Genomic DNA, 21,347 nt, shown 5'->3' with positions numbered 1-21,347 from the left:
TTTCTCCCTGCAGACAATGCCCTTTGCTGTATGAACCTGCTTCCATGCTGGAGCTGTCCCACAGTTCCCAGCACCCTGGTCCTCAGTGCAGCTAGGAGAACCCCAAACAGCCTGAAGAAACAGGATCAAAAGGAGCCAAGAGATTCCTTCTATACAGCCACATATATTACATCCCATATACATATATGCCTATACGCACGCATACATCTCTGCAGCAGCCAGGACTCACTGGGAGATGCCGTCCTTCTCTGTGAGGCACTCTCCCTCCTGCTGCGGAGCCGGTGGCCCCGTAGCTGGGCTCTCCTTCTGCACAGCATGGAGGTGGACGGTGGGTGTGCTGGGGTCTTTGCCCACCCCCTGGCTGGGGTCGCCAGCCCCGCACTCAGGGTGGTGCCGCTGGATGTGTTTGATGACCTGGAACTTCTGCTTGGCCTTGTAGGGGCAGTAGCGGCAGAAGAAGGGATGCTCGTTGGTGTGGGTGAGGTAATGGTGCCGCAGGCCTGCCGCCCAGCGGAAAGCCCGCCCGCAGGCGTTGCAGACGTATGGCTTCTCCTCGCTGTGTTTCTTCAGGTGGGTCTTGAGGAGGAAGCGGGTCTTGAAGGCCTTTCCGCACTGCTCGCAGATGAAGGAACGCGCGTCCCGGTGTCGTGTCTCTTTGTGCACCCGCAGTGCGTCCGCCCGGTTGGTGCGGTACTCACACTCGTCACAGCGGTACGGCTTCAGCCCTGTGGCAATGGGGGTAGTGCTGGGGTCAAGGGGATGGTGTCTGTCTCCCACAGCCCTTCCGTGGGGTCTCAACATCCCCATAATGGTCCAAGGACCCTTCCTACACACTATCCTTGGCGCTAATGCCTACTCCCCTGCAGGCCCCCTACAGCTCCCTCATTTCCAAGGGCTCTAGGGTCTGTGTCACCCCACTTTCCTTCTCATCATCTTCGCAGCACTGGAGTGCAGCCCAAGGCATCCCCAATCCATCAGCATGCTGGGACATACTGAACAGTGTCTACCGTGTCTCACATGGGAAATGTGGAGTTGGGTTTATGCAGCCCCATGGCCCTCTCCTGCCTGCAGTGCTGGAGGTGCCCCGTGGCCACACTCACCTGTGTGCTTCGTCATGTGGTACTTGAGCTGATTCACCCACTTGCACTTGTAGCCGCAGTCTGGACAGAGGTATTTGCGCTCCTCCTTGTGGATCCGCATGTGGTACTGGACAGAGGAATATGGGGCACAGTCAGGACAAGGCTATGCCACCTGCCTGAGGGGCATGCAGGGCCCTGTGATGTGTGGGGCTTGGGAGCAAGTTTGACATCTCTGCAATTGTGAGTGACCAGGAGAGTTGTTTGGTAGCCTGATCCACAGAAGGGTCAGGATCAGACCCTGCTGCTGCTGAGCGCACTCTGTCTCAGGACATAGGATTTTCTTCGTAGTTTGGTATTTAGGGCACAGCTCAAGCTGAAAACAGACCAGCAGAGCTAGCCCTGCACAGAGTGCATCACAGCAGCCTCACCCAGGTGACCCCAAAGAGCTCCAGCTCAGACATTAAAAAAGTCAATACCTCTTTTAGTAAAGACAGGCCATTTTCCTTCCATTACCCCATGCCTGACTCTCTAGTTCTAGGAAAAGCCCTTTAGTGTGAGAGGATGATAATCACCTATAAATCGGAGAAGAACATGCAGCTGCTGTCCCCCAGTATCACATTGCTTTGCATTAGCACCATCTGCTTGCCCATTCCCATATGAAACTCGGGAAAGAACAGAGAGGACAATACTTCCCCTTGTGAGTTTCTTCATCCCCAAACCCCGATGTATCTCCCAAGCCATCCCCAAGCAGGACGCTCACCTTGAGACGTGAGGGGTCGGCACAGGTGTACTTGCAGAGGTGGCACTTGTAGGGCTTCTCACCTGTGTGGATGCGGATGTGCCAGGTGATCTTCTGCCTGTTCTTGGTGGTGTACTCACAGTCGGAGCACTTGTAGATGCGCGTGCCCCCGTGGCCCTTCATGTGCTGGTCGAAGACAAGCTGATGGCGGCAGGCGAAGTCGCAGAAGGGGCACTGCAGGGGTTTGTCCTGGGGGGCGGCCGGCTCGTGGCTCTCCACGTAATGCCGTACCAGCTGCTGCCGCTCCTTAGCAGCGAAGCTGCACAGCTCGCAGCGGTGGCTGAAATGCTGCTTCTTGTGCTCCTCCAGAGCATCTCGGCTGGGAAAGCTCTCCTTGCACGTGCCACACTCCAGGTGCGGGTGCTGCTTTTGCACGTGGCACTTGAGCGTGGCCTCGCTGTGGCACACGAAGCCGCACTGTGGGCAGCCGTAGGACACCTTCTGCTCGTGCCGCCGCAGGACGTGCTGCTTGAGGGCCGTCTCAGAGCTGAACCGTGCCTCGCAGCGGGAGCAGCCGAAGTTGAGCTCGCCGCGGTGGCAGCTGTTGACGTGGCGGGTGATGTCATTCTGCAGGTAGCTGCTGTAGTCGCACAGCGGGCAGAAGTGGGTGGGTGTCTTCTCATGCACCCGCAGGCGGTGGATGCGCAGCTTGGAGTTGGTGCCGAAGGTCTGGCTGCAGATGCCGCAGGCGATGCGGCCCACGCCGGTGTGCAGGGACTGGTGGGCCTCCAGGCGGTACCGCCGCGTGGTGCTGAACTCGCAATAGAGGCACTTGTGAGGCTTCACCCCCTCGTGCTTGATGCGCACGTGCTGCCGCAGGCAGCGGGCCTGCTTGCAGGTGAACTCACACTGGCGGCACTGTAGCTGCGGCCGCTTGCTGTAGTGCTTGCGGTGCAACTTGCGGTGCAGCCGCAGGGCTTTGGCCACTTTGGAGGTGAAGGGGCAGGAGGCACAGCGGAACTCTCCCAGTGTCACGCAGCCCCTCTTCTTGTGCGTCTTCATGGCCCGCTCCTGGTGGCAGGTGAAAGGGCAAGTGGGGCAGGAGAAACGCCTCTGTTTGGGCAGTGCTGCTTTTGGGGGGGCTGCATCTAGCACAGGGTCGCCGGGCTGCCCCATCTCAGTGCTGGCTGTGTGCCCCCCTGGGAGCTGGGTGCTGTGGGGTCTGTCCTCCTCAGGATGCAGGAGGTGCTTCTCAGCACAGTGGTTCTTCAGGGCCCGCTGAGAACGAAAGGCTTCAGGACACAGTGAGCACCAGAACTGCTCCAGGCTCCGGCAGCCATCCTCCACGTGGGAGGTGATGGTGGAGACCCGGGAGCACACAAAGGAGCAGGCATTGCAGTGCAGCTTCCCACCCTCCAGCCGATATTTCTCGGAGGGTTTCCCAACCTGCAAGGGACACTCAGTTCTGCTTGCCTCAGCTCCATCCCCTTGCTGGGAGGGCTCTTCTGCCATCTCTGCACCGTCATCAGAGAGAGACTTCTCAGGGGAAGGACAGCCTGACACATGTTCCCCAGCAAAGAGACCATCCGACTCCTGCATTTTATCAGGCATCATTTCGGCTTCCCAGGGGGACTCAGGATGTCCAGGCTCCTCCATGCCTCCCCTGTCGATCTCCGCTATTTCTGCACCATTATCACCCAGCTGCTCAGTAGGACAGTGCGACCCAGCTGCCTCCACAACAGGTGGTTTGAGGACCTTGTTCTTCTTCAGGAGGACTGGGCATTTTTTGAGGAGGTGGGTGTTGAGTCCCCTTTGCTGCTTAAAGCTGGCACCACACTCGCGGCACACAAGTGGGGTGCGGTGACTCTGGCAGCTGGCTTTAGAGTGCAGTGACATGGACTTCTCCTTTCGTGTGATGTAAGAGCATTTTTCACACTTAAAGATCTGACTTTCTGACTGCACCACCAGCATCTGGACCCTTCCCTCCAACACCAGTGTCTCTGCCTGCTCCTTGTCCTGCTTCCGCAGTGCCTTCAGCACCGACTCCGAATTGCTTCTGGTATCATCGCTGGAGGTGGCCGCATCCCCTGGGACAGGTGGATGGCTCTGCTCAGCTGTCTTCAGCACACTGAGCCAGGCCTCTGGTGGTTCACCTTGGCTGGTCTCTCTCATCTCTGGGCCTGCATCCAGCTTGCTGTGGTCTGAACATGACCTCTCAAGGTGGCCTATGGCCTCACTTGCAGTGTCATTTACCTGGCAGGCACCTGCTGCTGCGCTGTCCTCCAGCCTCAACATCTCATCCTTGCGTACATCCGCCCCCTCCTTTTTATAGTCTGGGATGTCTTTGAGCGCACTGTCATTGTCCTCCAAGCCAAGGTCATCTTGGGAGCCCAGCATCTTGTAGGCGGCAGGAGGTTGCTTGCAGGACAGCATTTCCATGCTCTCCGGCTGTGCCATGCAGGCATCTCCAGTCAAATGTTCCAGGATGGGATCAGATGAGACATTTACTGTCTCCAAGTGCAACATGCAGCTCTCTGCCACATCCTCAGAAGCGATGAGCTCAGCTGGGCCCGCAGCAGTGTCACTCTGCATGCTGTCATCAGTCATGCAGCTCTGCTCCCCCTTGCCCACAGCTGTCTGAACCTTACTGCTGCCCTCGGGTGGAGCAGCATCCTGCCCCAGAAGGGGCACCATGGACGCTTGCTGGCAGCCCTCTTCCCCCTGGGACTCCGGCTGGGATGGCTTCACTTTTGCCCACTGCTCTTTGCTAGAGAAAAGGGAGCTGGCATCCACACGCAGGGCTGCTCCAAGCTCATAGCCAAAGACAGACTCGGATGAGCTGATCTCCAGCTCCTTGCTGGCATAGTTTTCCAGCCAGTCCTTGTCACCAGGCACATAACCGTGAATCTTGCGCTTGTGGAAGAAGAGGCTGGTGTTGCTGAAGGTGCAGTAAGAGCAAAGTGCGCAGCGAAACTCCTTTTGCTTGGTGTGCTTGCAGTTCTCGTGGTTCAGCAACGCCTGCTTGTACTTGGTCTGGTAGGCACAGTACTGGCACTGGAAGATGGGCACTTGGTAGTTCTGTGAGTGCTTTGCCTGCATGTGCTTCTGCAGCTCGTATTTGCGCTTGCAAGCGAAGCCGCACACCTCGCAGATGAGACTTTTGCCTTGGTGCCGCAGCTTGTGGCTGCTCAGCTGGTCAGCACGGTGGCACCGGTACGAGCACTGGTTGCACTGGTACCTGTGGGGAAAACAGAACTGGTCAGGCAGTGCGGGGAACCAGAACAGGCTGAACCCTGTCAGACATACGGAGCTCTGCTTCCCCATCTCAGACACCTGGGGAAGGGGTGTTCTTAGGTTTGCTGGGTCTGACCTTTGCAATTTGGGCAGCTCAAACCACAAGCAATTCCTTTCTGTTGCATCCCTTGGCGCCGCTGGTGCTTAATATTCCCAACCTGGGGATGGGAGATAGAGTCTCTGGGTATCCCAGAAAGTGACCCTGTCACTCCAAACACTTCACAGCAGAAGCACCTCCAGCATCTGTGGAGGCAGACTGGACCCACAGGATACTAAGGTGATAGTGCAGAAGTAAAAACATTTTTTGGCGGAGTCCTGCACAAGCCCAAACTGGCCTTGGCACAAAAACATAAGCAGAATGCAAGAACCCAGGTTTAGAGTTGGACTAATGTAATGATGGCACTGAGGCACCTGAGATACCTTTGCCTCCACTGCACTATGCTGACAACAATCTGCAAGCTCAAAGATTGCATTTACTGTGTGTCACACAGAACGGGCAGTAGTTGCAGCCCAGAGCAGCAGACTCCTGTAGCAGGGTCTGGGAAGCCCTAACAATGTTGCCAGGCCAACCAGCCTAGGAGTAGTACCGAAGATCACCGGTGTGCTTGCGCATGTGAACGTTCAAGTAGTGCTTCCACTTGGTGATATATCCACACTCAGTGCACATGAAGTTCTTGTCATTGGAATGGGTCAGCATGTGCTTGGACAGGTAGCTCACATCGCGGCACGTGAAGTCACACAGCTCACACTTGTGAGGCTTCTCTCCTACAGAGGAAAGAGAAATGTTCTCAGTACAATAATCAGATATGGCAGCCTCCCCTGAGGGTAACCAGCTCAGCAGGAGCTTGAGATAACAGCAGGGATGGGGACACAGTGTGACTTCAGCCAGGGGCTGGTGGGTCGCAGAGCCATCGATGGGACCCAGGAATCCTGACCCAGCCCTCCCTGACCTCCAGGACCAGCACAAACCCATGTCCCAGCTCAGCTCCAGATGGCCCGCAGCAGGCACTCACCTGTGTGCAACAGCATGTGCCGGATGAGCACCCTCTTGTGCGCGGTAGCGAAGGCACACTCAGTGCACTTGTGGATCTTCTCGTTGGCGTGCATCTTGCCCACGTGGTCATGATATTCCACAGGGTTGAAGGTGGCATACGGACAGAAGCTGCACTGGAGCTGCTCACTGCCTGGGTGCCCCTGCTTCTTATGCTTCCGGAAAACATGCTTGTTGGAGCAGATGAAGTCACATTGCTGGCAGTGGAAGGCATAGTGGGTTTTCCGGTGAGCCTCCATGGCCTCAGCAGTGCCGAAGAGCAGTGAGCAGGCATGATACTTGCACTCCACTGCCTTGATGCCGTGAGCATCCTTGAGATGACGGACAAACTCCTTCCTGTCCTCCACACAGTATTCGCAGCCCCCTTGGAAGCAGCTCAGCCTCTTGGGCTCAGCTTTGTGAGACTTCAAGTGCTCTTTGAGGGCCTGGCTGAGGCGAAACTTCTCCTTGCAGACAGGGCAAGAGTAGACATCGGAGTAGAAGTTGGAAATGTCCTCGTGCATACTGGCCATGTGGCGGTTGAGGGCATTCTTCTCCACCGAGCTGTAGTGGCAGAGCGGGCAGCGGTGCGCCTTCTCACCTGTCTCCCGCATCATGTGGATTTTTAGCTTGCTTTTACTGGTGAAGTACTTGTGGCAGTTGGGGCACTGCAGGCTGGGGTCAGGGTAGTGCAGGTGGAGGTGCTCCACCAAGTGCGTCCGCTTCTTGAAGCACCGCTTGCATTCGGGGCACATGTGGGTTTTGTAGATGTATTCTGAGCCCTCTGCAACATCTCCTGTGAGAGCAAAGGAAGAGCCATCAGCAAGAAAGAGAATGGACACAAGCACAGGCAGATGTTCCTTCCCTGACCCTGCTGTGTTGGGGCACAGGCTTATCACATACAGTCATGCAGCAGCCAGGTACCCACAGTGACCATCCCCATCCTGAGCTACCAGAATGGTTCAGGTGGGATCTTTCTAGCTCAACACTTAGCAAAGTGATCCAGTACAGCCTAAATCAGACTTGCTTGTATGTCCCCCAAAGCCAAGCAAACCCCTCAGTTTCAGCAACAGCAGAAAAAGAGTGCACCTAATGGGCAAATAGGCTGCTGGATGGTATAGGACCTCTTGGCCCCACTATGCTGTACTACTTGCTCATAAGCAATAGGCCCAAGCATCTCTCAGCACAGACTCACAATCATACCTTTGAAGTGCTGAGCCCAGGTCACCTTGGCTTTGTCAGCAGCCTCCTTTCTGTTCTCTTTGGCCTCGCCCTCACAGGGGCTCTCTCCATCCTCCTCCAGTGAATTGTCCTCATCACTCTCTGAATCCTCTTCTCCAGCAGATACTTTCAGCTCCTCCAAGGAGCCCTCCCCAATGCCTGAGGGATTTGCTGGCCCTGTTTCTTCCGAGGTAGCTTCCCAGTCAGGGTGGCAATTCTCTGCCTTCTTCTGCCCTTCTGTGTCAGAGAGGAAAGACAAGAGACCATGATGCTGCAGGGGGAAAAGCAGCCACCCCCCCAACCCATACACATAAAAAAAATCTCCTGGCTCTCTAGGACACCTTGCTCCTGGACCACTTGGCTCTCCAGCCCTTCAGCAGCACAGGTTTGCCCTCATTCCCCACAGCTTTAACTCCAAACCCAGCCCCTGCAACACCCACAGGCTCCTGACCCAGCTTGAGTCTCTAACTCAGCTATACCTGATGGCAGAATGCAGAGCTGTTTGAGGGAAGCTGAGCTGGGAATGCTGCTCATCACAGATGTCTCCGCGACGTGGCTCTTCCTATGCTGCCAGAAGAGCTTGGCATTAGCTGTGACAAAATCACAATGCCCACAGTGGAAGGGGAAGTGGGTGCGGTGGTGCTGCTCCATGGCTGGGCGGCTGGGGAACAGCAAGGGGCAGGCTCGGTAGGTGCAGGACACAGGGGAAGTCCCATGCAGGAGACGTAGGTGGCTGCGCAGCTGCTTGCGGTCCTCTGTGACAAAGCAGCAGCCCTTCTCAGAGCAGGGCAGAGCTCCCTGTGGGCCACAGTGGGTCTTGAAGTGCTCCTTGAGCTCACCAGGCTGTGCAAACGCCTCCTGGCAGATGGGGCACAGCAGACATTCAAGAGCTGAACCCTCTGGCACGCTCGCTACTGGTGGTTCTGAGCCCCCTGGCTCATTCTGGCCCTTACTGGTGGGTGCTGGCAGCACTCCAGGTAGCCGCAAGTGCTCTGGTGGTGGCAGTAGCAGGCACTCATGCTGGGACAGCAAGGAAGCCTCCTGGAAGCTCTGGCCACACCTCTCGCAGAAATACAACTCCACCACTTTGACCAGCACCTCTGCACAGAGCAAGGATGATCATGAGAAAGGGCTTTTGCCAGGCCCAGAGCTTGGGACTGGTGGTTCAGTTCCAGCTCTGAACAAGAACAATAAAATTAAGTTATCATGAATTACAGCTTTGAGAACAACAGTTCTCCCCCTGCCCTGGGAATCCCATGCTACACAGTCCCACTGCAGGAGGAGCATCTTCGTGCAGGTGACCACACTGAGTGGGTCTGCCCCTTTGCACATCTGAGGCACAGGCAATGTTGCTTGGCCTTCTGCCTAGCAGGATGCCCCAGGTGGGCAGCATGCTGGTGGATGCAGCAGATGGAGATCTCCACCTTCATCCTCTCAAAGGCTCAGAGCAACCCCACAGCCTTCTCCAAGGCTCCCTGGGCCACCTTGTGCCTGATCCATAGTGAGTGGCAGCATCTGCTCATGATGCACAGTGGCTCACTGACCCAAGAGCACCGTGACATCCCCGGGTGCTGACCAGAAGGAACAGAGCCAGCTGACCTCCTGTCCCACTGCTCGGCACCGAAGTGTCCATGCCCCCCACCCCACACCCAGTACCGGTTCCATTGGCCGTGTTGCTCAGAGTCACGTTGCCAGCCACAGCCTCGATGAAGATTTCTACGTTACTTCCTTCAGCCGCAGCCCCTTCCCCAGGCAACGACGCCTCCGCCAGCACCAACTCCTGGCTCACGGGCAGCGGGGCAACCCCAACCGTGGCAGTAGGGCTTCCAACCGCCCCTGCCGCTCCCACTGCCCCCGGGGAGGGCAGGAGCAGCTCAGAACATAAGGCTTCCATCTCCTTGCTTGCAGCCAGAGGTGCAGCCACTTCTGCGCTCATTGCCCCTTAGTCAGAGCCCGGGCATGGGGGTTCCCTGGCTCTGGAAGAGAAGAACGAGATCGAATTACGAGGGATTCCGGAGGGTGAACCAGGGGCCTCAGCACCACCTGTCCCCGTACCCTGACACAGGAGCCTCACATAGGGCCGGCAGCCGGCCGGGACACCTCATCCGCAGCCCGGATGAGCAACGCGGGGGCTCGGGCCTAGCCCCGATCCCGTGCCGCAGTGCCCCCCAGTACGGCCCAGCTACAGCCCCCATTGTCCCCATTCCCACCTGCAGGTCCGGCCCAGCGCATCTCGATGGTTCCCGCAGCACAGAGCTGCACTCTCGGCGCTCCCTACGGCCTCCTCCTCTCCCCCGACCCCGTTCGGCGGGTGAGTGCCGGGAGCCGCCGGAAACGGAAGTGCGGGAGGAACCATAGAGAGCGGCGCGGCGCCGGGGAGGGCGGCGCGGAGGTGAGGGTGAGCGGGTCGGGGCTGTCCCGGCGTGGGGGCGGCGTGCGGTGGGGACAGGGCCCTCTGGGTACGGGTAGGCGTGGGGCTGTACGGGTGGGCAGTGCGCTAACGCTGCGTCCGGGCGGAGCCCGGCGTGGGTTGAGGGTCTCGCCTCAGTGCCCAACTGGCGGCCTTTATCCCGTGGCAGAGGGTGAGCTTGGAGGTCTGCGACTGAGAGTCTGCGCAGAGGAGAGAGGAGGGGGAATACACTTGGTGGCCTTCAGACCCGCTAGCAGCTGAGCAAGGGGAGCCCTGGGGTGGGGGCCTCAGCCCCTCTGCTTTGTGGCACACAGAGCAGTAGAGCAGTGCTCCTCTTGGAGTCGGGGCATGTTGATGCTGCTGCCTCGGGCCTGTGCCAGCTGCCAGCAGCAAAGAATGTGCTCTCAGCTCAGTCTGGGGACACACTTGAGTTTTTCCAAGCAGTAAATCCCTGATACTTGCAGTGCATGGGGACTTACAATGATTTAAACAACAAAATGGTAAAATGTGAGGCTTCTTGTGGCAGAAGATGCAACGGATGCTTTGAGAAGAGGCCATGGTAAAGGCCAGGCATCTGCAGGCTACCCACCTTGCCCTCTGTTGCTGTAGTACTTTGCTCCATCATTCAGGCCTTCCTCACTCTCTTCTCTGCCCACACAGGTTGGTTGATGGAACGTGGAGATGCTGTGGAAAGGAGCACATTAGCCTCCCACAATGCCGTTTTCTGACTTTGTTGTGGCACTGAAGGACAACCCCTACTTTGGGGCTGGGTTTGGCCTTGTTGGGGTGGGCACAGCTATGGCACTGGCTCGGAAAGGAGCTCAGTTTGGGCTGGTGGCTTTCAGGCGCCACTATATGATCACTTTGGAGGTGCCCAGCAAGGATAAGAGCTACCAGTGGCTGCTCAACTGGATCTCGCACCATGCCAAGCGCACACAGCACCTGAGCGTTGAGACCTCGTACCTGCAGCACGAGAGTGGGCGCGTCAGCACCAAGTTTGACTTTGTCCCCAGCCCTGGAAACCATTTCATCTGGTAAGGAAGATCAGAGGGAGAGGGAAAAGCAATCCATAGGGTTGCCCTCATTTTGGCAAAGGAAGTCCAGTTTGGAGGGCCCCTAGTGGCAGAGACTTCTACCTCCTTCTCGTGTCTGAATTAGGATAGGGGATTGGAAGTAGCTTAGGGAATTTGCACCAATCTGAAATTGCTTTTTCACCGGAGGTGGCCCCAGGCTATGCCCTCCGTCTGGGTGCAGACAAATGGAAATGGACCCCAAGATTTATCCCACCCTACTTTGCCTAGCCAGTGTTGGACATGCTAGCTCTGAGTTCCTCTTGCTGAGCCCTACCATGCCTGCGTTGGGCACAGAGAGCAGCACCATCCCTGATTGATCTGGCTGAGAGGTGAAAGGCAGAGGCTGAAACTTGTGCTTGGTTATGTGCTGGTGTGAGCTGTGGCTTGTGGCTGGAGGTGGGCTCCATCCCTCAACCTTGTCCTCTCGTTCCAGGTATCAGAGGAAGTGGATTCGCATCGAGCGAAACCGGGAGAGGCAGATGATTGACCTGAACACAGGAACTGCCTGGGAGTCTGTCACCTTCACGGCACTGGGCACCAACCGGGAGATCTTCTTCAACATCCTCCAGGAAGGTCTGTAGGCAGCTGTGTGGGATTGTACTGGGAACGGCCCCTTCCTGGAGGCACCTGGGGCATCATAAGAGAGCCTTTTCCCTGCCAGCCATCCCCTCTGCCTCTTTCTGCAGCCCGGGAGTTGGCTCTGCAACAGCAGGAGGGGAGGACAATCATGTACACAGCCATCGGAACGGAGTGGCGGCAGTTTGGATTCCCACGCCGCCGCCGGCCTCTGAGCTCCGTGGTGCTGGAGAAAGGTGTGTCAGAGAGGCTGGTTGAGGACGTGAAGGAGTTCATCGACAACCCGAAGTGGTACATCGAGAGAGGCAAGGCTCCTGTGTGGTGTCCTCTGTTTGCCCAATGCAGCACCTTACCCCTGTCCACAGATAGCCCAGCTGTGCCATGCGAAGTCCCTTGTGTGTCTGAGCCCCTTAGCCTGGGCACAGAGCAGTGCTCTCATCCCAACTGTGACCATGCTGTATCCACTCATCTTCAGCTTTGCTCCTGTCTTAACAAAGAGCCCTTAATATACCGAGCACAGCAGAGAAAGGAAGGGAGAAGCACAACCGGGGACCAAGCAGAGGCTGCTGCTTATATCCATCTCTGCAGCTTCTCAGCACGCTGCTGCTGTGCCTGCTGCAGCCCTGCTTCATAGCAGTTTCCAGCCTTCTGTTCATCAGCCTCATCTCTTTGTGAGCTACTCCCCACATACACTCAGCTCTCTGGCATCCTGACATATATAGGGTTTAGATAGATTGCTGTGAGTAGGTTCTTCCTGCTCAGGTTCTGCAGTCTACAGTCCTGGGAACCACAGTAAGTCAAGGAGTTCATTGCTCCTGCAGTGCTGCTGTGGGTAGAATTTGACTGCCAGTTCTCTCTGTGTACAGCTGCAGAGAGTTTTTGTCCTGCTTCTTGCCTTTCTCTGGTACATCCTCTGTTCATGCTTGGCACAGACCCCCTGGCTCTGAGGGAGAGGGCTCAGAGTAACACAGCTGGTTCCTAAAAGGACACTGTCTTCCTAGGGATCCCATACAGAAGAGGCTACCTGCTATATGGTCCTCCTGGCTGTGGAAAAAGCAGCTTCATGTGAGTATTGCTAGCTGAGTGACAGCAATTTTCCTGCCAGCTGTCTGCTCTGATGTGCAGCAGTCCCTGATGAGAAGATGTAGATGGGCTTCGGTTTGAAATGCAGCAATGAAGGAGTGGACTATGTCAGTGTTATAGGTCAGAGTGACAGCTCTGTGTGCAGGCTGGTGTGGCAGTAGGGCTCACATCTACTGTCCTTGCCTGATCCCCCCTGGGGAGGTCTGCTACTGGACAGGGAGAGCTTCTCTCTCTTCAGCTTACCCTGCCTTCCTCTGCTTCTTCCTCTGCCTTCCTCTGCTCCAGACTTTCTTCCTGTGGTTCATTGCTGTGGTTTGTGTCCTTCCCAGTACAGCCCTGGCCGGGGAGCTGCAACACAGTATCTGCCTGCTGAGCCTCAGTGACCGCAGCCTCTCTGATGACCGACTCAATTACCTCCTGAGCGTGGCACCACAGCAGAGCATCATCCTTCTGGAGGATGTGGATGCTGCCTTCATCAGTCGGGACCTTGCTGCTGAGAGTAAGTGGTGATCAGTTCCTGGGCCAGGCATTGGGATATTTGCTGGCTTGGTGCTGGTGGGCAGGAAGGGGGCAGCTCTCAGAGGTCTCATGACCCAAGCTGGAGCTCACCCTGTTTTGGCTTGGCTGTATGAAGGGAGCATTGGGCCCATAATTCCAGAGGTATCTCAGGCAAAAATACTTGTTTGAAAATCTGGCTGTTTTCAGCATAAGGTGGTCTACCCCTTCATTTTCCTTTTGGGTTCACAGGGGTGCTGCCAGGCAGGGATGGTGAATGGGCTGCCAACCAGGATGAGGCAGAGGGTCAGCCTAAAGGGATGGAGGGAGCAGAAAGCTTGGCTTATGCCTCAGGTTATAAGCAGGTAGCCCTCAAGACTGCCAGGTGAGTGGCAGATGGATACAATCTCAAACATCTCTATCCACAGACCCTGCTATGTACCAAGGCATGGGGCGCCTGACCTTCAGCGGCCTCCTCAACGCCCTGGATGGCGTGGCCTCCACAGAGGCCAGGATTGTCTTCATGACCACCAACTATGTGGACAGGTCAGAGCTGCACTCTGGGAAGAAGTGGGAAGGGGCTGTCCTGATCCTTCCTCAGGATGCAAACCCCTAATCAGAGCAACCCCTTGCTGGGGCCTCTTCCTTGCTGCTCAAATAGTATTGTGCTGGATACTTCGTTCAGGAGAGGTGCCAGCCTCCTGCCTGCAGGAATCTGTGGGTTTTAGGGTTGTGGCTGTGCTGAGTGAGAAGCTGGTTCCATGCAATGCATTCAGTCACCAGGCGGTGGCCTGGGCTCACGGCACATATCTGCTCAGTAAGCCAGCATATGTACCTTTTGGACACTGCTGTGGTGGCCTTTGCTTGCTCTAGATTGAGCTAGCCTAGATCACTGTTCAGACAGCATTCCTGGGATACAGATGAGCAGAACTGACAACTTGTCACCCTCAGGAGCCTACCATTCCCTTCTTTCTGTTAGATTGATTTCCTCCCATGACTGGGGGAGCAAACCTCTTCCCTACCTTTACCACAGTGCACAGATAGGATAGGATGCTGGCTGTGCTAGCATGGAGGGGTGCTTCTGCTAGACCCCTCTTGCAAAGGCACCGTGGCCAGGTTGTGAAGGCACGCTTATGTCTCGACAGGCTGGACCCAGCCCTGGTGCGGCCTGGACGTGTGGACCTGAAGCAGTACGTGGGCCACTGCTCCCGAGGGCAGCTGGTCCGCATGTTCCAGCGCTTCTATCCTGAGCAGCCCCCAGCTGCAGCTGAGCAGTTTGCTGAGCAGGCGCTGGCAGTCTCCAAACAGATCAGCGCTGCCCAGGTGCAGGGCCACTTCATGCTCTACAAGACAGATCCTGGGGGAGCCATTGAAAATGTACACTCCATCCTGCCGTGACCTAAGGTGAGCTCTGCCTTGCCATGCTGTGAGGCCTGGAGATAACTGGGACAAGGACTTGGACTATCCTGGGGATGCTGTGAAGCTGCCCAGCTACACGGGCCAGGTCTCTACCTCACCGAGGCCTTGTCTTTTTGTTAAAATGTATGGAGTCAGAGCTTCCAGCTCTGCAGCAGAGTGAGGGGATCGGCTCTTGCTGCTCCCTAGGTTTGGGTGCTACTATACAGACCCTGCTCACTGCTCTTGTGCTGGGATTGAGAAGCTGCCGAGGCTTCCAGATGTGAAAGTATAATTTGTCAACCCCTTCCTTGTGGGCTGATACTCCAAAACAGAATTTTGCAGAGGCAGGACATTGGGGTGATGCACTGCTGAGGAGAGCTGATGGTCTTTGAAAAGAGAGCAGTCTTCATTGGTCTGTGAACAACCTTGTAAGGTAAAGTGCACAACATGGCTCTTTGCCCTCCAGTCCCCTTGTTTTTGTATGCATGCTTACGAATGTTGGTTTTGTTCCTCTGCCACCACCCACCTGCTAGAGCCCTTCTGACCTCGATAGATGGGAGCAGCATTGCTCCAGACACTTCTCAGGGTTGCTGAGGCCTGGGTCCCTGTTCTGGAGGGATCCTGGCTTGCCTCCAAGGTGCAGTTCCTGGTAGAATGTAGAAAGGCGCTGGAAGGAGAGACTGAGCTGAAGGATCAGTCTGGTCTCTGGCACCTCAGGTCTTCCTGGGACCACCTGATTCAGAGATAATTCAGTAACCCCTTTGAGAAGGGAATTTGCTTACCCTGTACTGCTGGTTTATTTCCTCTCTTCCCGTTTGTGGCAGGGCTGCCATCAGCCTGGTGCTGCTGTGTGCTTATGTTTTAAAGCTGATCAAAATTTGTGCCTCTGAAAAGGGAGCAGGGGAGGGAGTGGTGTGGTCAGCAGTGCAGCCAGGCCAGGCTGGTGTGAAGAACAGAAGTCCTCTGCTAACAGCCCTGAAAATGCAACTGGGGAGGGGAGGCCTGATCCAGGCAGGTTCTGTGCTCCATCACCAGCACCACCAACCCAAGTCCCCCCCTTCACTACCACCACGAGAGCACAGGAAGCAACTTGTGTCATTTTACTTGCTTTTAATAGTGTTAATGTTACAGCCACCATCAGTGCCTTTCTGCCAGCGTGAGCACCATTGCCAGTGTAGCCTCACAACAGCCCTGTGAGGTAGGTCAGTAACAGCACAGCCCCATCTTAGGAGTAGGGTAGGCATGTAAGTAAATGCCAAGTTAGAAGCCTCAGGGCATGGTACAGGCTCCATTTCTCCCTCATTCTAAATCCCCATCCTGGACAAACTTTTAGAGAAAGGAGCTGGACATCTGCTGCTTTGAAGTTACTCAGACACAGAGCAGGGAAGGCATACCACAGCCTTGTTCTTCCCCAGAACACCCCACCATCCTCTTCAAGTCAGAATTAAGTGCTGTCTTGACAGCCTGTACCTGCTGTTGCCAGGATGTTTTCTAAAAGAATTTATGTTTGGCCCAAATTCATTTCCACACACTAGTACAGAATTTCCTCTGCTCCAGGCTAACAGCAAGTGAGTCAGAAAGGTGAGAGCCCTTAATCCCTTCTCCCTGGCAAAAAAACCCAAAAAACCAAAAAACCCTCCCTTCTAACAAGCATAGTGTTTGACTGAGTTACTGAAGACCTTGCTCACTTTAATTTCTGTGGCTGAATTCCTATGCTCCAACTGTGGCACAGTAGCTTTCCCAACAAGGAGAAAGAAAAGTTTGACTCACAGCAGGATGCCAAGGAGCTTGGCAATTGGAACATGGCAATTTTTGTTCTTCTAAAAGCACAATGAGCAAAAGGAAGATGATAGTTATCTGTGTGAGAAGAGGGGTTTGTTATGGGCCCACAACGCACAAACAAGCGTGAAGAAATCAGTATGGTTTAGGTGAGCCAGACAGCTCACACTGACAAAGCAGGGAGCTAGCATCCCGCTATCCAAGAGACTTCCCCTGCACGTACGGCATAGGAGAGAAGGGAGTTATACCAAGGATCAACACTTTGCTCCAAACAGCTAAGAATAGGAGTGGGAGGGCAAAGAAAACAAAAGGAACAGGCTCCAGAGAAGACCCAACAAATTAATTTAATAGCAGCCTCCCACTTCAGAAATTTGGGATTCCTGTCATATCTCTGCAGCAGGACATGGTTTGAATCTGAAACAGCAGCAGAAGGAACTGCAAAAAAGCAGATGACGGACAGGGCAGAAGCTCCAGCTAAATTCAAGCTTCCATGGGGAGCAGGAGCCAGTACCAGGCCTCAGTCACTGGCTAGTCCTGACCTGCTAAAGCATTGGCTTAAACTTAATTTAGCTCAGGCTGGGGCTGGGAAGAATCATGTTATACAAAGGACTTGCCTGGCCAAGCCTATGAGTTGAGCAGCACTCTGCACCACAGAATAAACAGTCATCTTTAAGGAGCAGGGACAGCAGCTGAGAAGGTGCTCAAAGAACACTAAAGGATGCAGCAAGATGAGCTGCAGGTTGCTGCCCTGGCACATCCTCATTGCCTAGTGCCACCATGGCTCTGTAGGGATGCTCAGTTCCAGGGAAGGTCCTGCACAGCTTTGGCCGCTGTAGCACCATGTCAAGCCAATTCCAATTGCTTCTGTAGGTATGTATGCTCAAGAAAACAGATGATAGATGCATGCTGGTCCCAGGTCAAGCCCTCCTCTGCCCCCTGCATCCTTCAGGACCAAGGCTGCTATGACTTGTCAAAAGTCAGCTTCTCCAGTGGTGGTGACAGCCAATTGCTCACACCAGGCAGCCTGATGCTTCACGCTACATGAACCATGGAGAGCTCACCTGTCCCAAGCTGTGCCAACTGCCTCCTCTCTCCCAAGTTGTATGGTGACTCCTTGCTACTGCTCTACCACAGTCTTTGCCATTCTTGTTATTAACAGCCTCTCCCAGCCCAGCCCCTTACCCCTCCTGCTAGGAACTGCTCTCCTTCTCCACAAAATGGGCTTCTCGACATCCACTGGGCCTGAACATCCCTCGCCCTCTTGGTGCTCTGTGGTAGGAGCCACGATCTTGCACTCTGGACCTTTCCCACCTCCTGCAATCCCAGGGCCTGTGGTGGCCTTGCCAGCCAGAAGCTGCTCTGTGCTCGCCGCGGTTGAACGCCAGGTTCTCCTTCTCCCTGCTTTGGGCTTCAGCACCTTGCTCCGGGGTCCATCTTTCCATGCTATGGTGTTCCTCTTTCAAGTCCACTGTGCCCGCTACTGGTGAAGGATCTTCAGGGAACAGCTCCTTTCTTTCAGCCAAGGCAGCTGCCTTGCTTCTGCTGTGAGGCTTTGGAAATTCCTGACAGTGCCTCCCACCAGGTCTTCTCTCTGGTCTCTGACCAAAGCTTCTGGGCACCCTGGAGCCATGGGACAGATGACAGGCTTCCCCTGCTGCTTCCTGTGAGCTGCTGCAGGACTGCCTGCCCTGGCCTCTTGGGCCTGACCTCTCCCCTCTGTGCCTCTCCCTCTTGCACTGAGGTTCCTTGGGCACAGCAGGCCTCTCTGGCTGCCCAGGCTCTGCCCTGCTCTCTGGAGCCCTGGCTGGCTCCAGAGCTGAGGCCTGGCAGGGTGTCTGAGGTGCATCCGCATCGCTAGCACTCACCAGCAGCTCAGAGGAAGCAGCTGCCTGGCCTGGATCAACAGTAGCTGGAGGCTGAAAGAAAGAAGCCAGTGGTTAAGAAAGGGACAGGACAGTCCCAAAGCAGATGACAGTGTTTGGCCCTCAAGTCCAGGGACCTCCTTGCTGGTGTGGAGCTCAGTGGCTCTCTGCCCCCAGTGCCATACCGCCTGCAGGCTGATGAAGTAACGGTTCTTCTCTGCTTCGGGGTCAATGATGCCCCCTTTCTCTTGCTGTTTCTTGAAAATTAAGCGCAGTTCTTCTTGGTGCTGCAGCATCTTGGCATCTGGCCTGTATGGCTCCTGAGTGGCAGATAGCAAGAGGGGTTAAGGGCTCTATCTATATGGGCAGTCAGTTAGCAACAGCATGAGCAACTCCCCAAACCTTCATTTGATCACACAGCACCCAAGTAAACTGTCTGTTTACAACACTGGACCCACTGAGCCTACAGATTCACGTGTAGTTCCCTGTCTCTGTATAGGTACACGTCACTGCAGACCCACTGTTCCCTGCATTGCCTGTCTGAGGAACTCCTGCTTTGGAGCAAGATGCAGAGCAATTAAAAATCAAGAACCACATAAGCTGGAGTCACTCACTTGAAACTGATAACATCTCAGTGGGTACAGGGACATATTTAACGAAAGCTACAATTATTCTCTTAGAGCAGACAGGACACAGAGGTTCCTTTCAGGCACTCTGCCTGATGGCAGAATTGTCTCTCTCCCCCACCACATCTGCTTGCTTTGGAGAGCAAGCCAACAACACTACATATCCTCACTGCCTCCCCATGCAACAGCTACATATCTTTTGCTTCCCTCTGCCCTTATCACATCTGAAGGTGGGCCCCTTTTCTATGGCAGAAGGGCTCCAATGGTCCCCTCAGAATAGAGCACAAGATGGAATTTGTACATTTGTGTGTTTTCCTAGAGTAAATGGCGGAGCACGTTAATCAGCTGCAGCTGGCACTGTTCATGTGTTAAAATGTCCCAGTTAAAGCTACCCAGAGAGTGGGCACAGCCAGACAGATGAATCCACATCTCTTACCAGTGGGTGCTGTGGTGGTGGCGCTGCCTTCAGGGCACAGAGGTCATAAACCAAGGTTTCCCGGCAGACAGGGCACTGCACGCCGACTTTCTGCAGGGAGGTGAGAGGTGAAACCCTAGGCAACAACCCAGCCCATGCACATCCAGAGAATCCCCAGGCTGGAAGTGAAACAAACAGGGCAGCCTTCTTCAACTAACCACAGGCACTTTTTTGCTAAGGCAGGGAGGCCCAAGGGGATTCCAGTTTGTAATTATGGTTGGAAGGGGCTCCTGGGGCTCACTTGGTCCAATCTTCACTGATTCTCTCAGCGCAGGCACAGTGCTAACCATACTGCACACGGCTGCTGAGTCAGGATGGCCTTTGTTCCACATCCCACAGGGAATGACAGAGAACTCAAGACAGCTTGTGCAGGGAATCAAAGCCCAATACCTGTTTGGGGGAAGGTGCCAGGTGCTGTTCTCTCTCCTTCTGCTGCGTGAGAATCTCCTCTTCCATGTGCTGGGCATAGCGGGCCAGGCAGTGGGAGTGGAAGTAGTGGTAGCACTGGGTCTTTGTGAAGGCTTCCCTCTCCTGTGGATGAGAAAAGGGATTTAAAGAGTGTTCCCAGCAACTACCTGAGGTGAGTTTTCACTCCCATGTCAGCAGGGATGTTATTGATGGCAAAACCACATAGCTTCTTCCACTGGGCTTCATCTGATTCACTTCTCAGCCACCTTGAATGGCTTGAATACACATTCCTACCTGGAATCCATAGAGGCAGATCACACACTGGCCATGAGGAATATTGTTGTCAGTGAGAATCTCCTTCCCCTTCTGTCAAAGCAGAAAAGCAAGCATTTTTCTCACTGGTCTCCACATGGGCCCAGACTCAGGGCTCTCCTACCTGAAAGGGAGTCAAAGAACAGTGTGCATCTGTCTGCCTCCCTTCTCCCCAGCTCTCACCTCAATCAGCTCATATAGCACCTCTGTCCCCAGCCTGGCTTCAGCAACATTTCTGAGGGTCTGCAAAATCCTACAGCAAAGTAGCACAAATACTTAACACAAACTTTGCCACACCTTTTCACTCTTCCACATGCCTGTCTCCCCACCATAATAACAAGAGAAATAAAAAGAACATCATCCACCAGGGTTTGCCTGTAGTGTGGGATGGGCACAAATGCAAGCACATATTCCCATGCTGTCCCAAGCTCCTTGAGAACAAGTGTGCAGGAAATGGTTGTCCTCAGAGAAATTGCAAGAGTGAGCTTGCAAACTGCTTCAGCTTGAGCTCACCCAGTACTCTTCAGCTTTAGCAAATCTAAGGCTTTGTTGTTCTGGTGGGAGCAACTTTAATGCTGTGCTGCTGACTGGTATCTGGATCACTGCTGCACCAAGGACAGGAGCACAGAGGCAGCATCAGGCTGCCTGAACACTGCAACTCAGTTCAGTCTTGTCTCTGTCAAAGCTGGACCGACATCTCTGAAGGCCTGGCAGTTACATTTCAGGTGGACCACAAAGGAACAAACCATTCCTCAGCAAACTCAGCATAAGGGCTGACATAAGATTTAACTCAAGGTGCTTTGAGAGCTGTATGTATGTGTTAAGAGAACAGAGGGCTCTGAAGGCACTGAGAGAAGGCTCTTAAGCGCTGTTACCATCATCACTCCCCTATCGGCACTCACTTTTGGATTTGCTCATCTGACAGTCCCCGCGGGTTGCTGATGGAGATGTCTGGAGCCTCATTGGGATACTAGAAAACAAAACAAACCAACAAAACCCAAAACGCACCAAGGAAAGCAGAGATAGGGGGCCACGAGGCCCAGCGGGGACAGGAGCCTACCTGGGGGGACACGGCGAGCACCAGCGTGCAGCGCACGAACTGTGAGTCCTGGTCCTGGGCCGTGGCGGGGTGCAGGGTGATGCTCACCTCCCAGGGCTCGGACCTGCGGGCGGGCGGAGGTAAGGCGCGGCCGGAGAGCGGGGCCCGGGGGCCGCGGGGCCCGGTACGTACCTCGCGCGGCCCCGCACCACCCGCAGCTCCTCCAGGTAGATAGACTCCAGCACCTCCACCTCGGACGGCAGCGCCCTGCGAAGCACCGAGCGATCAGGCGGCCCCAGGCTCCGGCCCCGGGGAAAGGCGGGGCGGAGACGGGCTGCCATTACCAGTCCGCCGCCTCCACCTCCTCGCCGGCCGCCGCCATCTTGCCGCCCGGCCCGGAAGCGGAAGTGCGGCGGCCTCGGCCGTTGCTAGGCGACGTGGCGGCGCG

At 55.3% G+C, this 21,347-nt stretch overlaps 3 protein-coding genes across 9 annotated transcripts; 1 reads left to right on the top strand and 2 right to left on the bottom strand.

Annotated features, from left to right (window-relative positions):
* Nucleotides 1-152: 152 nt before the first annotated feature.
* ZNF142 (zinc finger protein 142) lies at nt 153-15,121 on the bottom strand. Of its 5 annotated transcripts, none has more exons than XM_042827158.1 (10): nt 14,925-15,121; nt 10,363-10,457; nt 9,020-9,339; nt 7,843-8,463; nt 7,346-7,600; nt 6,126-6,938; nt 5,700-5,877; nt 1,840-5,056; nt 1,101-1,206; nt 153-725 (listed from the first exon to the last, which is right to left on the bottom strand). In XM_042827158.1, the coding sequence occupies exons 3-10, from the start codon at nt 9,297-9,299 to the stop codon at nt 226-228; spliced, it is 5,970 nt and encodes a 1,989-aa protein (XP_042683092.1). In that variant the 5' UTR covers nt 9,300-9,339; nt 10,363-10,457; nt 14,925-15,121; the 3' UTR covers nt 153-225. The 5 variants fall into 5 exon arrangements, with proteins under 5 accessions (XP_042683092.1, XP_042683095.1, XP_042683094.1 ...); XM_042827161.1 differs by lacking the exon at nt 14,925-15,121 and adding an exon at nt 12,749-12,929; XM_042827160.1 differs by lacking the exon at nt 14,925-15,121 and adding an exon at nt 11,121-11,325.
* Nucleotides 9,707-14,863, top strand: LOC122164807 (mitochondrial chaperone BCS1). 3 transcript variants are annotated; one of them, XM_042827164.1, is made up of 8 exons: nt 9,707-9,755; nt 10,434-10,807; nt 11,280-11,419; nt 11,533-11,727; nt 12,424-12,487; nt 12,835-13,004; nt 13,429-13,546; nt 14,146-14,863. In XM_042827164.1, the coding sequence occupies exons 2-8, from the start codon at nt 10,488-10,490 to the stop codon at nt 14,396-14,398; spliced, it is 1,260 nt and encodes a 419-aa protein (XP_042683098.1). In that variant the 5' UTR covers nt 9,707-9,755; nt 10,434-10,487; the 3' UTR covers nt 14,399-14,863. The 3 variants fall into 3 exon arrangements, with proteins under 3 accessions (XP_042683098.1, XP_042683100.1, XP_042683099.1); XM_042827165.1 differs by having other exon boundaries at nt 9,736-9,761; XM_042827166.1 differs by lacking the exon at nt 12,424-12,487 and having other exon boundaries at nt 12,840-13,004.
* Nucleotides 15,122-15,491: 370 nt separating the features above from the next.
* On the bottom strand, nt 15,492-21,287 carry RNF25 (ring finger protein 25). Its single transcript, XM_042827163.1, has 10 exons — nt 21,244-21,287; nt 21,092-21,166; nt 20,921-21,023; nt 20,763-20,830; nt 20,044-20,113; nt 19,843-19,914; nt 19,531-19,671; nt 19,102-19,191; nt 18,225-18,359; nt 15,492-18,093 (listed from the first exon to the last, which is right to left on the bottom strand). Exons 1-10 carry the CDS (start codon nt 21,279-21,281, stop codon nt 17,368-17,370), a joined length of 1,518 nt encoding a protein of 505 aa, XP_042683097.1. The 5' UTR covers nt 21,282-21,287; the 3' UTR covers nt 15,492-17,367.
* Nucleotides 21,288-21,347: the final 60 nt, after the last annotated feature.

This window comes from Centrocercus urophasianus, unplaced genomic scaffold (genome assembly GCF_019232065.1).
Source record: "Centrocercus urophasianus isolate 14NV4802_14NV808 unplaced genomic scaffold, USGS_Curo_1.0 seq_28, whole genome shotgun sequence".
Taxonomy (NCBI): Eukaryota; Metazoa; Chordata; class Aves; order Galliformes; family Phasianidae; genus Centrocercus; species Centrocercus urophasianus.
The sequence above is the reverse complement of the archived record's forward strand: the minus strand, read 5'-3'. Positions and strand labels throughout refer to the sequence as shown.

What these genes read in the sequence shown, in the direction of transcription:
- LOC122164807 (XM_042827164.1), top strand. Translation starts at nt 10,488, where the DNA reads ATGCCGTTTTCTGACTTTGTTGTGGCACTGAAGGACAACCCCTACTTT. An exon ending in CCTGGAAACCATTTCATCTG is followed by an intron (nt 10,808 to 11,279) that starts GTAAGGAAGATC and finishes CTCTCGTTCCAG; the next exon opens with GTATCAGAGGAAGTGGATTC. An exon ending in CTTCAACATCCTCCAGGAAG is followed by an intron (nt 11,420 to 11,532) that starts GTCTGTAGGCAG and finishes CTCTTTCTGCAG; the next exon opens with CCCGGGAGTTGGCTCTGCAA.
- ZNF142 (XM_042827158.1), bottom strand. Translation starts at nt 9,299, where the DNA reads ATGAGCGCAGAAGTGGCTGCACCTCTGGCTGCAAGCAAGGAGATGGAA. An exon ending in CAACACGGCCAATGGAACCG is followed by an intron (nt 8,464 to 9,019) that starts GTACTGGGTGTG and finishes TGCTCTGTGCAG; the next exon opens with AGGTGCTGGTCAAAGTGGTG. An exon ending in GCACATGCTGTTGCACACAG is followed by an intron (nt 5,878 to 6,125) that starts GTGAGTGCCTGC and finishes TTTCCTCTGTAG; the next exon opens with GAGAGAAGCCTCACAAGTGT.
- RNF25 (XM_042827163.1), bottom strand. Translation starts at nt 21,281, where the DNA reads ATGGCGGCGGCCGGCGAGGAGGTGGAGGCGGCGGACTG. An exon ending in TGCTCGCCGTGTCCCCCCAG is followed by an intron (nt 20,831 to 20,920) that starts GTAGGCTCCTGT and finishes TTTGTTTTCTAG; the next exon opens with TATCCCAATGAGGCTCCAGA. An exon ending in CACCACCACAGCACCCACTG is followed by an intron (nt 18,360 to 19,101) that starts GTAAGAGATGTG and finishes TCTGCCACTCAG; the next exon opens with GAGCCATACAGGCCAGATGC.